Raw genomic sequence first — 15,214 nt, forward strand, 5'->3', positions numbered from 1 at the left:
TAACAGTGAGTAGATTGCACCAATCCATAGCGGCCAAGGGCTACTTAGCCCCGCCCAATCCAACAATATTGTATGATTGACAGTTGCACAAGCCACTGACATTGATGCTCCCAGTCGCGCTGTCCAATCACAACTAAAGGCAGACTCAAAACAGGAACACATCAGCAACATACGCGGTCCAACTGGTTTCATAAACTGAAGGAGCATCGTGAACTGGCAAGTCAGCAGCTCTCCTTATAGACCGGTCTTCTCCGTCTGTACATGTGGAAGGTAAGCTTCCTCAGCCTTTACGGTTTAGTAGGGTTGAAAATAATGTGAAGGAGAAAAATAAAGATGACAGAGATGGTCTAGATGGGGACGGCGAGATGATAGCTAGCTAACTGGAGACAGATGATGTATGTTATGTTATGCAGGCGCTGTCCTCAGGCTTTACCACAGATCATTTGAATGTTGTTGCAAGTTTATTTATCTTGTATAAAGTGAAAAAAATTTTTTTCGTAAAGTGTCACCAAGGCTAAGCAGGCTAAATAGGTTAGCTAGCTAATGCAGTTGATCCTAATTAAGAAAGCAGTGTCAGGTGTGTGTTTTATTTCGCTACAGAGTCTATATGAGCGGGAATGAAGAAGTTATACTTTGTGGAACCGGTGGTCGCCGTGTACTCCTTCGCCAGCTTCATGTTGTACCCTCTGGTGCAGCAGTATGTGTATCGACGACTGTGGAAGGAGATCACCAACACGTCTTTCACCGCGTTGGATACCTCTTCCAGATGTGGCACCAACAGCAGCAATCATTCAAGCCACCATAAAGTATTTTTTCCCCCTCCCACCTTTTCTCCTAATTTGTAGACCCATCTACATCATAGGCTGTTTCTCTAAACTACATTAGAGCATGTCTGGGTTTAATATAATCTCATTGTGTGATCGCCCCTGTCATGGTTTTGAGTGCAGGTCTTTAATAGGAACAACAGCACACTGTTATTCTTTCTTCAGCGTTCTTCAGCTTCCTGTTTCATCACTGTTGTTTTAACATCACAACCATCTTCTTTGTCTCCTTGTTTCCAGAAGTGTTGAAAGAATCGATTTACACCTTAGATTTTCATTCGCGCTATCTAAGTTATCTAACTGTTTCTTCTGTTTGTTTTCTCAGGAGGTGCAGAAAGCAGCCTCGCTGTTCTCCATGTACTCGGACCTCTTCTCTTTAATCCCAGGTCTCATTGTGACGCTCATCTTGGTGGCCTACAGTGACCAAAGGGGTCGCAAGATCACCATCATCATGCCCCTAATTGGCTCCCTGGTCTACTGCCTGTCCTTCCTCGCCGTGTCCTTCTTCGAGCTCAACCTCTACCTGCTCATTGCGGCCGCCTTCATCAGCGCCCTGTTTGGCGGCATAGGCACCATGCTGGGAGGCTGCTTCTCCTACGTAGCCGACCTGTGCGAGGACGACAAGCAGAAGACCCTGCGCATGGCTGGGGTGGACATGGTGATTGGGCTGTTCTCCGGGATGTCTTTGATCGCCTCTGGCTACTTCCTGAAGGAAACCGGCTTTAACTGGCCCTTATTTACCGCCGCCATGGTCCAGCTGGTCAACTTGCTGTATGCAGTTTTCCTCCTGGGAGAAAGTAGGGTGATTGAAAGCACGGTGGCAGCGGACAGTAATACCTGTAGTGGTGCTGTACGGAAGATGACGTTTGGGATCTATAACCTCTTTGCCCAAGGCAGCAGGAGGAGGAACGTGCTGCTGGTACTCCTCATAGTCATCCTCTGCTCTTTCAGCTTTGCCAATTTTGGTGGCTTAACAGTGGTCACGCTTTACGAGCTTAACGAGCCGCTCTGCTGGAGCGAGATCCTCATCGGCTATGGCTCCGCTCTCTCCACCACGGTGTTTGTCACCAGTTTCATTGGTATATATGTTCTGTCACGCTGCCTGCCAGACCTAGTCATTATCTTTATTGGAATGCTGTCCGTTCTCATAGGCATGGTAATGATGGCCTTCGCCAAAACCACACTGATGATGTTTCTTGGTAAGTAATATTAGCAAAGCGCAGCCTTTTCAAACCAATAAGATGTGATCATATATCGGTTTCACCCTGGTTCATTACATGTTTTGCAATTACGGTGGTATACTTTGGATTGTGGGCAGTTCCTTGTTGGCTGCACATGATGCAGGTAGCATAATTTATTGACCGTACATTTTGTAAGGCCAGTGTACCTAGAACTGCCTAATTTCCTGTACTTAATTAAGTAAACAGAGGATTTATACAATGAGTTACAGATTGTAGCCTCAGATTTCTTACATTTAGTAAACATTTTTCTTATTAATTCTTCTATCAAAATATTGAGACAGATTTAAGATATTGGCTATCTCTGCTTATATAACACATTTTAATTTAAATTAATATGTGCTTATCTTTTTCTCTGCAGTGAGGCTACCTATGCTCTTGGCCATCATGCCTTTTCCTGTCTTGCGCTCTATGATGTCAAAGGTGGTTTCAAAGTCCGAGCAGGGTAAGCGCCTAAACTAATGGTCCGAAACCAAAAGCTCTTACCCAGCCAAGCATCTGTCCCACAAGTGCTAACCTCTTACTCCTGTTGTTTTTCATAGTTTTGCACTCAAGAGAACACATCCACTCAAGTGTGCAGAGCTGTTAAAACCCCATCCTTACTTGCATTCTTTAGATTTAACAACAGATATTTAAAACATATATTTTTTAATGTTTTTGGGGTTTTTTGGACACTATAATAATATATATCTATGCTCTGCATGATTGTGTGTGTGTGTGTGTGTGTTTTTTTTTGTTTGTTTGTTTGTTTGTTTTTTATCTATGGTCTAATTCCTAGCAATCAAACCCTTTATGAGCTGGTTCTGCTGTTCAGAGCAGAACAATCACAAACTAATGAACCTGTTGTTTTCATGACTGGGACTGGGAACGATCAATGGCATATGTGCTATGAGGGTTTGGGGGCAAAGGTAATATTTGTTTTTCTCTGCATGTTTCAGGTGCCCTCTTCGCCTGTGTAGCTGTGATTGATAGCCTAAGCACTAATTTGGCGAGTGCCGCTTTCGATAGTGTCTACAGCACAACAGTGGCCTGGTACCCTGGCTTTGCCTTCCTCCTGGCTGCTGGACTCTGCATCATTCCCATGGGTCTGCTGGGGTAAGTAACACCTGAGAAGCTGTACTGAATTTCAGCAGTATATGGTTTTCTATAGGACACTGTGTAAACCTACACTCTTTTAGAATAATGGTGCTGCAAAAAGGTTCATTTAGATCCCTTTTGGAGATGCACTTGTGAAGAACCTTTGATCTGCCATAGAACCTTTACACTTCTTTAACCCCCTAAAAGATTTGTTCCTTATCTTTTACAAAAATGGTTCTTTATGGAACCACATCTATTTCTTCTATAGCATTGCTTAAAGAACCCTGTTTAGCACCTTTGTTTTAAAGAGTGTAGTCAACAGCTATTTCCTGTTGAAATTGCTCTTTAGCTAATAGCTATGGTACTGTCTTTCTGAGAAGCTACCATCTTCTTAAAATGTAAAAAGGTAAGTGTTATGTATCAAGTAAATGGCGCAGAGGAACGGAAGTTAAACAACGATGTTCTTAGCTACAGAAACACTTTCCTTTTGGAAAAAAAATTATGAGTGGGGATAATGAGTCAGGGCTGGCGCATGCCAGTTAGGTGCCTTGGGCAAAACTGTAAACGCATATTTCCATTAGCCATTTCGTCTGACGCTGTAGCAAGAATCAACCCTACAGTTGAGAGAAAAAAAGCCCACAGAAAACACCATCACATAATCCAAAAATAGGCTAAAGAGTTTTCCTATGAATTCTCATAACCATAAATATTGTGACCCTATTTAAAAATAATCATTTAAAAAAAACAAAGCTATTTGTTTAAATATCAGTTATAAAATGTATGTTTTTTCAGGATATAGTATTTTGCTGTCCTATCTCAATCTTACAACACATTAAAAGCCATTGAGACTTTTTAATTAAATTTTTACCGAAATACATTTTGTTTGCACTTCCTTTGTGTTTGCATGGAAAACATTAAGATTAAGTTAAAGATTCAGGTTAATGTTGAGTTTCACTATTTGCTTAAACATAACGTTCCTGTCATCTACTAAGATGTGGTAGATGTGGTAGGAAAATTGTTTGTTTTCAAAAAATGTAATACAGACACATCTCACAAGAGCTGTAAAAATACATTGGGACATTTTCAGTTGGCCTTACGACCAAAGTTGAGGATTGTCCAATAGGAATGCCCCTCAGCTCTTTTCTAATGGACAGACCTAGCTTAACTGACAAATCCTGCTTTGTGGTATAACCCTCAGGCCACAATCAAAAATATATTTCCAAATGTCACAGCAGAAAATATTGTTTCCCATTGTTCCCATTCCCAAGACATTAATGAAGGTATGACTTTATTACCAACTACTAAATGCTGATAATGTATTATTTTAGGGTCCAGCTAGGTCTATTTGAACTAGTCACCTTTGGTTGTAAACAAATCATATTTAGTCATGTTATCTTTTTGGACTCAAAATTACTCTGTATTTGACATGCTAAGTAGTTTTTTCATGATTATTATTATTATTTACTAAGGCCACATATTAAAAAATAGCTTTTGTTTTGTAATGTCCCGAAAGTCAGAAATAAATCTGTTCAGCACACTACTGGCATTATGCCACAGTTGCACAGTATCTGCTGCCTAAGCAAACCGCTTTCTACCTAAATGACTTTCACTAGAGACAAAGGCGAGGCTGGGACTCTTAAGCAACCCAAGAAAAACAACAACAAAAAAAAAGCCTGAAAAGCACAAATGTGTGTGTTCCATTCTAAAACATGAACAGCCACAATCAAAAACGCAGCTTGCACGACTGGTTATTTGACATCTACCAACTTCCTCAAATCAGAACTTCTATCTGGAGAACACCTGCACATCCTGAGAAATGAAACTGAATCTGTTTTCATTGTTCTGGCTACTCTTTGTTCCTAATTTGTCCTTGGGCACACATGCACACGCATGCATACATACATATCCAATATTTTCGACAAATCTGAATATAGTATATTCATTCAATTAGTATAATTACTCTTTCTTTCATAACATAAAAACATTGACGCTTGGGCACCCTAAGCATTACCAAGACTCATTTTATGTTTTGACAAGGTTTCAGACAGGCAAGAGAGATTGTCACCAATTGCAATTAGAAACAGAGGCAAATTTCCAAGCTTTATTCATTTTCTGACTCATCCGACCTTGTACTAACACTCATCAACTGTGGGCTCTTTCAAGCAATTACCTAAAGATCTGTGAGTGAAAGTAATCGATGGCCAAAAAGCAGGGGAAGTCTAGCCAAAACAGCCGAGCCTTTTCAGCATGTGTTTTTTATACTGCATAAATGTTATTAATAAATGGCAGTTTTGACGAACTGTGGAGATTAAGATGAGATCTGCAATACCAACTACGTATGCTGGTAAGCAAGGCAAAACACCTCCCACTCCCTACGCCACTCCTAATATGACTGCCAAAACCCTGCAGGATGGTTTAGCTGAGTCAGGAGTGGTGGTGCACCTTTCCACGTAATCGTCATAGAAGAGTCCTAAGAATGCCTTGTCACAAAAACGTTGTAGTATGCTACAGAACATCTAGGGAAGCTATGGACTAATAAAGTCAGCATCGAAGTCTTTAGCCTTAATTCAATAACCTTAAGGCAATCCTGCAAAGGCAGAAGGAAAAAATGTATTTCATGAAATAACAGCAAATTCTGTAAGCAAATGCCATCCCAGGCTGAAGCAGAGAAGAGGATAGCTTCTACAACAGGTTAATGCTCCAAAATCCAGTAGAATGCCTTCCATAGACAGTAGAGACAGTTACTCCAACAAAGGCAGCATAATACCCTTGATTTGGGAAGAAACAGTAAATAAGCAGGTGTCCAAATACTTTTGTCCATAAGGTTATTGTCTAAACTAGAAGCCTTTTTTCAAAGAACCAAGATGTTTGCAAGCTGTGATTTCTGCCAAAGAGGGTGGAAGTTAACTTGCAAGTTCCCCAAACTTTTGCACAGGCTGCATGGATGTTTTTTTATTTTTTAATTTTTTTTTTGTCATGAAAGAAAGAGTACCTAGACATGAAGATTTAGCAGAATATTGTGGTTGATGTTCGATTAGCTACAGAGGCTGTGTTAAATACTCCACTATTCACCACAATGCATTATTTCTCCTCAGCACTCTTCGATTCTTCCGACTAGGAGATGCCGTTGAAACAGAGAGACTCTTAGCAGAGGAAGACACTCAGACAACAGAAAATGCTCTTGTAGCCTGAGGGGGAAAAAGGGAAGAAGCATAGCGCCACTGGCTTGCTCGGCCTGCACCTGCCAAAGTCCTCCATGTGCACTTGAGTGGTGTATGTCAAATCACTTGCATTTCCGGGTGTATTACAAAAGCCAAAACTGCAAGAAAGCAGTGACTATGAAAAATGCTTCATTATGAAAAACAAAAAAAACTAAATGCTGAGTAAGCGTAGAAATAAATACGCTTACTAAGGGTTTAAACAAAATGACCTAGTAAGGACATTGAAGGGAACGTTACACTTTTTTTTTTGTACATTTCTGAGGAAATGTATCTTACGGTCTGTTGTTTGCAGAAGTGGTATTTGATGTTTGACAATCGTTTCTCTATGCAAGAAAGGTTTTTAAGGGTTAGAGCGAATAGAGTAGTGACTTTAATACTAAGGATACAATAAGCAATACATATTGCATTAAAAAATTTTAATTTAATTTTATTATTATTTACATTTCTCATTAATAACGGGTGCAAAAAATGGCATGAAGAACTACTGCAGTGTTTTTCAACCTATCTGTCACATTTCTAGCATGAAAAATACTGGAGTCTCTGTGTGTTGCTTTTAAGTGTAGGTCAGAACCATTAGGCTTTAATAGTATACACTGATCAGCCATAACATGAATACTATCTCCTTTTGTCTCCTCTGACTGTCCAGTTGATCAGGCACACTTACCAAACAGGAGCACTGTAGTCCTGTATCTGTTTCTCTGCATACTTTGTCAGCCTGTTCTTCAATGGTCAGGATCCCACAGGACCACCACAGAGCAGGTACTATTTGGGTGCTGGATCATTCTCAGCACTGTAGTGACACTGACATGGTGTTAGTAATGTGAGTTGCACTGGTCTGGAGTTTTTAAACACAGTGTCCACTCACTGTCCACTCTATTAGACACCCCTATCTAGTTGGTCCACCTTGTTGATGTAAAGTCAGACACTGAAGCTTATCTATTGCCGCTCAGTTTGTGTTGGTCATCCTCCAGCCCATCATCAGCGGTCATAGGACACTGCCCACAGGACGCTGTTGGCTGGATATATCTGATTGGTGGACGATTCTCAGCCCAGCAGTAAGGCTTAGGGGTTTAACAGCTTCAGCAGCACTGCTGTGTCTGATCCACTCGTACCTCCAGCGCAACACGCGCTGCTACAACACCACATTGTCAGTGTAACTGAGGATGCTAAGAATGACCCACCATCCAAATAATACCTGCTCTGTGGTGGACCTGTGGGGTCCTGACCCATGAAGAACAGGGGTAAAAGGAGGCTAACAAAGTATGCAGAGAAACAGATGGACAACAGTCTGGAATTATAGAGCTACACAAAGTGCTCCTATATGCTAAGTGAAGCTTATCAAATGCACAGTCATGTTAGAAACAAGGGGGTGGGTGGTATTAATGTTATGACTGATTGATGTCATGGTCATAACATGGTCAAATGGCACTTAGTATTTTTTGCATAGTTTATATGCACAAAAACCGAAGTATAAGTGGCACACAGGGACAAACTGCATTTGCTTAGTCATGCTAGCTGTCTGGTACAGGTCAGAAGTGTTTACCTTCTATTGAGTTTGTGCATTTCAAAAAATTAATAAGTACCTTCTGGTGCTTTTTCCTTATCGCTATCTTTTCCCTGCACAGGTCAATGACTTTTTGTTTGAAATAGATCAGTCACATTTAAAGGAATGCACTCCGAATAAAAACACTGAAGGCAGATTGAACTGTCATGAGGTTTGGTGGTTTTGCAGAGTAGTCAGTGTTTGACTACATTGTTAAAAGCAAAGGGCAAAGGGCTTCTTTAAGCATTCGTGTAGAGGTAAGAAATCACCACTTTGATTCTATATAGAACCATGTTTGTTAGATTTGTGAGCATGAAGAACCGTTTTAAGATTTGGAAACACAAATACACTTTACTATCTACTCATCCATCTACCTCAAATATACCCTTTTACCTTTACCTTTAAATTAATTATCTTACCAAGTTTGGCACCTCAACAGCCTCACATAGGTCACTTTCTTTCTGTAAAGAGGTTTTATAAGGTTCTTCACACTCACTAATCTGTTTAAGACAAGACCACCATGTTCACCTTTTGGCCTCCGCCTTTAACCCATCCATGAACACACACGTACACACTAGTGATTGCCGGGGAGCAAAGAGGGTGAATGGCCTTGCTCTTGCCGAGCCCGGGTATTCGAACCCACAACCCTGTCGTCAATAGCCCGGCCCTCTAACCACAAAGGTGTATGCAGGAATATGCATTAGATGAAATTACAAATATAATAACAGCTGCTTATGTCAGTCAAATGTACTAACTAACTGAAAGGTGGTTTCTCAAGGCTTCTTTAGTAAAGGCCATGGTTCTATATAGAACCATGATGACTCAAAGACCCGGTTGGATACATTAATCATTATGTGTTAAAGTTAAAGAGCTATTCAGATTGGTAGAAGACCAATTTATAGATGGTTCTATATTGAGCATTTTTACAATAGTGCGTTTCAACTACACTGTGGACATGACATAAACGTAGTGGACAAAAAAAAAAAAAACACATTTTCTTTTCTGATACTTGGTTGCATGTAACCTTACCTTAACAACAGCACCAATCCTGTCAAATAAAGTTTACATCATTCTCTTTAGGGAGTTCCTGTCCATTTTAGCCCACTCTTTCCTTAATTGGCGGCACATTTGGAAGAGTTGTCTTAGATTGGAGTAATTCTTATTTGACAGGATTAGTGCTGTTATTAAAGAAATAGGGCGAGTAAACAAATACTAGTGGGGGGAAAAAAGTAAAAAAAAAAATTGTATTTATTTATTTTTATTATTTACGCTGTTACGCTAAAACCTAGTATCTCCATTACATCGCCATACACTTTTTACTTTTATTTTTTTACACAATTTAATCTAACAGTTCTCTGTACATTTGATCAGATTTATATATTCATAAGTAATGGACAAATAGAAATGCTCCAAAATAAATTAATAATATTGTTTTCCAATGAAAGTAAAAAAAAAAGGTCTTCACCTGTAAAGTTGCCTTTGTGAACATACAGGGGTTTTGCATTACAATGTGTCACCTTCAAAGGGAGCCCTGACTGTTAAGACTTGTACAACTTAATAAATATGCGTGTCCAATATTGTTAACGTATGGAAATGGCACATTTTCTTGTTTATTATAAACATGACAATAGGCAGAATGGCTTCACAGTAGGTTGCCATTGTCACACTAATTTAATGTGTGTGAGTGTTTCTCTTGGGTCACACTCTAAAGCTCTGAAGGCTGAATGGTATATAACTCACTGTTGCTTAGTCAGTGGACAAGAAAGAGAGAGAGAAATTTAACCATTTAATGCCATGTTTTAAAATGATTGGGTGCCATATTTAAAATAATCGGTTGTTTCTTGCATAGCTACATAGTGTTGCTTTACTACATACACACCATTTTCATTTTCATTTTGTTTGCTCTTGAAGGTGCCCTATGGGCCGCACAGATTTCTAATCCATTAAACAGCTCTGCTGATTGTATAAATGTCCAGTTATGAAAGATAATAATCATAAACAAGGATTCCAGCCAATTCACTGCTATGCTTCTGACTACATGGCACTCTGACCCAGTTCAGCACCAAAACAAAAACATGTTAAACATGTATTGACATGTGTCAGGCATAAGTCATGTGTCTGTACTGATTCCCCTTTACTTTCCCCTTTACTCACCTGTTAAGCAATACAGTGTCCTTTATTGCATTCTGAAGTGTTGTGCAACTCAAACACCTTTTCCTTTTGGCCACCAGGGGTCAGTAAAGATCTGCGTGTGCTGTAAACTAGAACCTGTGTTATTCATCTACAAAAAAGATGAAAGATGAAAAAACACATAAAAAGTACTCTGTGTGCTCTTGATCTTTACTAAAGAGATGTATATATTTTTATTGATTGTTTAATGATTTAATTGTCAAGAGATCTGTGAAATCTGTGTGTTTACAAAAGCCTCCTGCTAATCGAGTTAATTCCTGAACAATAACATGAATCAGATGAATTCTTCATATTCAAAAGCAATACTACTGATCTGTGGCTTGAGACATTATCATAATCATTAAAGGAGTCCTGACCTACTTGTTTCTTGTCTTTTATCTTCCACTTACTTCACTTTGTGTGGGTTAATAAATCAAAAATGTAAAAAAAACAAAACAAGTTTAACCATTTTCCAGCTGCTCTTTATCCCTTTAACTTAGGCTGTTTCTGGTAAGCCCATTTCCACACCGGTCAAGGTAAACGCACACCAAGTAATATGCACCTACATTAATTGCTGTAGGTTTGTACACTGGTTACGCGCATCCTGCAGCTGTACTTTATACATCAAGCGCAAGCAAATATGCTTGGGATCTATTTCTGAAGCTTGGTGTTTTAGATTTCAGTCAAGAATTAATGAAATAGACCTTTTAGGGATTTCAAATTCAAGTGTGTTATTTAAATTATAGTAGTGGTAGCCTTCCCTGAGGCAGTCTGGGGTTTAATTCCGCAGTCGGATAAGCACCCTGTGCTACACCAACAACAGTCCTTGGGCAAGACTCCTAACGCTTATTATATATCCTCCTATTGCTTACCTGTATTCCGAAAAAAAAAACACATCACTGCCTGCAAGGAGTATGTGGGTGATTCAGAAAGGGTGGTGTCACCACAGCAAAAAAAAAAAATTTAAAAGAATTATATATATATATATATATATATAAGTTTTAATCTGGTATACTGCTTGGATCATTTCAGGCATGCAAACTGTCTGAAATGAGGCCTTCGTGTCACCCCATAGGTTTGATGTGTAGCTCAGGAGCAGTAGTGCATGGTAAAGGAGCAGTCAGTGTGTCTGCAGTGTGTTGGTATGATAAATCGGATGCAGAGGGGCGGTGGCCTTCTCTAGTTTCCACTCTGTGGCTCCGTAGGGCTGACTCGGCATCGCCTTCACCACCAAAGCGTGCTGCGAGACTGCTGTCTCTCCCTTTTGTTCACTCTCTCTCTCATCCCTCCTCCCCTCTTCCTCTTTCACACACTCTCACTCTCTCCCACTCTCAATTACTGACTCGCCCCACACGCTCTCTCTCTCTGCTTGCGGTGGGCTCTCTCTCCCCCGGGATAGCTTTCATACAGGGGGCATGAATAGCAGGCGTACTCTGAGCAAACAGTGGGGCACGTCATCAAACAGCACATCTGGGCCTGGTTGGGCACAGCTGTTTGTGTGTGCCCCCAGAACCACACTGGGGATGGAGGGCCAAACGCGGGGGCACCGGCGTCTTGTAAGGTACCAATGGACTCGCATAGACGCCTACTGAGTCACAAGATGGGATGAGGTTAACCCTCCAAATCCTCTGAGAATGCTGTTTAACTGCTTGGTTTCACACAGTGAAAGTACAGGTTACCGTTTCAGTCTAGACCCTGTATTTACTCCACATTTGTGGTCTGTTCACTGTTAAAGGTATAGGATCTGTTGGGAGGTTCTTCAGTTTAAAACTGTGGAGGAACCTCTTAAGGTGCTTTGAGGGACCTTCAAGACCCATTTTCTTCTAGAAAACCTTTCTTGAAGGTTCCTCCACAGTTTCAACCAATTTTTTTACTGACGACACGAGGGAGAGTTTCCATAAACTCATTTCTTATCCCTGGAAAATTGTCCTGAGAGAATTTTCTCAGGATAATTATCTTGAGATAATTAGATGATTTAGTGCATTACTCACTCTGTCCTGTAGGTGGCACAAATACGCCATTCATAATTATCTCACCAAGCCCATTGTCCTTTGTTCAGGGGTGCTGGAAGTTGTGTATCTGTGATTTGAACTATTTTAATTAAAAGTACCTGCACTGTAGTCATTAAGTTATCCGAAGGTTGTAGCTGCATTAAATAAAAAAAACAATGCCTCAGATTTATTCATGCAACTCTTCATCTGAAACACTCTATGTCTCTAAATGTCTCTATATTTTAGGCCCACTAGAAAAGTTCAAGAATCATGGATACACAACTTTCAGCATCCCTGAACAATGGACAATGGGCTTGGGGAGATAATTGTGAGTGCTGACTGGTGCCATCTACAGGGCAGAGTGGGTAAAGGCCCTTTTGTATTTTTCTTGTATATCTCAAGATAATTATCCTGAGATAATTAATTAGAGAGAATAAAAAGGTCTCAGGTGTCAGGTCATTTCATTAGCTGATGGGTTGTTTTACCCATTATAGGAAAAAAAAGACCCAGGTATGTTCCCCCTCCCCCTGTATCCTTTCAGGGTCACTCTGTGCATTAAGGCAAGTAAGGAAACTAAAAATATGGGATCCTTGGTAGCTACAATCCCATCAACTATCTGCACAAACTGCAAGCGGTAAAATGACATTGTCCAGCAACTGAAAAATGATTTTCTTTAGTTATGGTTTACATATAAATACTTTTCATGCCAAAACCTGTGTAACTCTGGCTTTCCCAGCCTTCCCCATGACCTAAAGATAAGGACATTCTTCTTTTTATCCACTCCTTCCTGGTCAAGGCCATGGCGGGTCCAGAGCCAAGCCTGTAATCAGGGGCGCTGAATGGGGTGGGGCGATTCTATCGGTTCTATTGATTCTCTTTATTTTTGTACTTAGTACTTTTTGGCATAATTGTTGGAGTTCTGAAGCCCGGCATAAGGCCAAAAGTCCCTTAAAGTAGTCCCTTCCCCAAATCACTGGACGCAACGCTGGAATACTCCCTGGACAGGGCACTAGTCCATTACAGGGTACCACACACACCCACTCACCCACACTTAAGGGCAATTTTGCATGACCAGTTCACCTACCATGTGTTTTTTGGAAGGTAGAAGGAAACCTGCATTAGTTTATGAACAACACGCCGTACTCCTCACAAGCAGAGACCAGAGCAAGGACTGAACCCACAACCCTCAGGCCACTTCCTGCTGCGCCACCATGCCGCACATTTTGTTTATATTGTTTATATTTTATTTCATCTTAAAAGAAGCGTCCCCTCAGTTAGCATATTGTGGCCTCTCAGATTTGCATTTTCATTTTGTCAATGAATATTTAAATATATTTACCTGAGCCTTCCACTTTGATCCTGGCTGATTTATGCTGACTGATATGAGTGCATTGCTACAGTTCTCAGTCAGGGTCATTTTCTGTGTTGCCTACTTTTCTAACTGGCAGCGTTCAAACTGGAAAAAAAAGAATCCCTCCCAGTGAACAGAAGTGATAGAAAAATGAAAATTAACACATGGAATAGAAGCAATATCTGGCTCAAGATGGGACCCAGTACCATCACTACTGTAGTGTATACGATATGTGTTGTGACTTTCTTTATTTCATATGCCCACACTCTTCTAATGATTTCGTGCCATTTAATAAGCAGTATTAGCTTATCGGTTAACAGGATGTGCTAATAGTAGATGGTCAGATGGCAACAAAGCTGTTAACTATTAACCATTAGTTGTCTATAATCAGTTTTCATGTTGCCCAGTTACTTATTACAGCTGAGCATATCTGACAAGTAAAAAGAAAAGTTTAACCCCTTTAAACACTTCAAGGCTTTTTACACACTAAGGTGTATTACTCAGTAACTACAGGGACTTCTGCACATAGTGGGGCTATTCTTTGGTAATAGAAGTGAGTAATAACACTTTCAGCTATTGGCCTTTTAAGTGGTTAAGTATATTAGGTCTATACTTAATGTTTCTTGCCATATCCATAACATTACATAGTAACATAGCATAAATGGCTTGTGGTTTTGGGTGGGATGGATTTCTGAGCTGCATGACACAATCATCTAATATCAACTCCCTCTAAAGACTGTATATTTCTGGAGTCGAGTTAAGTTATGTTCTCATATTTTGGCCTCAAATACAATATTTGTTAGATTTTTCTTTATTTATAAAGAAAACAAATATGCTCGTAATCCTGACTTTGTCTTATGAATTTCTATGTGTAGTTTACTGGTAGTTTTTATAATAGTTAACTTCCTCTTGAGACCTCATATAGGGGCATTACATTTCTGCTTCTCTAAACCATGATACTTAACGTTTTAAAACTTTGACCCTTTGGCCTCATATGAGGACATAGGTTCTTTTGTTGCAATAATGACCTCCTGTACAAACACTAAGTTTAGTTTTTATACTTGTTAGGTTGTACTAATTCCAAATGTGTTGAATTAAAAATACACACCAAGCAAATGTCCGGGTCTCAGGAGGTTAAGTACAGTTAAAGCTATATTTCAGATATAGAAAAATAATATGTAAATTGAGTTGTATACTTTAAAGTGTAAAATATGAAATCTCAGTGGTAAAGTATAAGTATTATATCAAGTTAACTCATCCCCTTAACACAAAAAAGACTTCTGTACAAAATGGTGGGGCTATTCCTAGGCTCTTTAAGGGGTTAAAGACATCTAAGCAGTCTCTGTGCAGTATAAAAACTATCCAACAAAGAGTATGCTTAAAAGTATACTTTCATAAACTAAAACGTGGGACAGGAATACATAACTAACAGCATATCTATGAGTTAGTACAGTACGTTTAGTACAGTTGCACCACAACATAAAGCTTTGCTGTGATCCGGTTGGGGTGGCACTGTGGTTCAGCAGGTAGTGCATGTATTTCACAGCCTCTGGGATTGTAGGTTTAATCTCCACTCTGGCCACTGTCTGTTTGCCAGGCATCCCTGCTTCCTTCCACCCCCAAAAATGCACATGGTCAGTGAATTAGCCATGCTCAATCGCCCCACGGTGTGAGTGTCCCAGGAATAAGTGGATAAGATGACGGATGTAAACAAGTTTTGTAGTCACAGTGTCCTACTCTTACACCTGAAGTATACTTAAAAATATACTTTTCAAACTTATTTTTCAAAAGTGGGCTAGCAGT

At 39.9% G+C, this 15,214-nt stretch overlaps 1 protein-coding gene across 1 annotated transcript; it reads left to right on the plus strand.

Moving 5' to 3' along the window:
- The first annotated feature begins 162 nt into the window (after positions 1–162).
- Positions 163–7,537, plus strand: LOC140537102 (lysosomal proton-coupled steroid conjugate and bile acid symporter SLC46A3). The gene is made up of 6 exons (XM_072659289.1): positions 163–270; positions 601–806; positions 1,147–2,020; positions 2,421–2,504; positions 2,998–3,154; positions 6,232–7,537. Exons 2-6 carry the CDS (start codon positions 618–620, stop codon positions 6,326–6,328), a joined length of 1,401 nt encoding a protein of 466 aa, XP_072515390.1. The 5' UTR covers positions 163–270; positions 601–617; the 3' UTR covers positions 6,329–7,537.
- Positions 7,538–15,214: the final 7,677 nt, after the last annotated feature.

Source organism: Salminus brasiliensis, chromosome 16, assembly GCF_030463535.1.
Source record: "Salminus brasiliensis chromosome 16, fSalBra1.hap2, whole genome shotgun sequence".
NCBI classification, from domain to species: domain Eukaryota; kingdom Metazoa; phylum Chordata; class Actinopteri; order Characiformes; family Bryconidae; genus Salminus; species Salminus brasiliensis.

What these genes read in the sequence shown, in the direction of transcription:
- LOC140537102 (XM_072659289.1), top strand. Translation starts at nt 618, where the DNA reads ATGAAGAAGTTATACTTTGTGGAACCGGTGGTCGCCGTGTACTCCTTC. An exon ending in CACACTGATGATGTTTCTTG is followed by an intron (nt 2,021 to 2,420) that starts GTAAGTAATATT and finishes TTTTCTCTGCAG; the next exon opens with TGAGGCTACCTATGCTCTTG. An exon ending in ATTCCCATGGGTCTGCTGGG is followed by an intron (nt 3,155 to 6,231) that starts GTAAGTAACACC and finishes ATTTCTCCTCAG; the next exon opens with CACTCTTCGATTCTTCCGAC.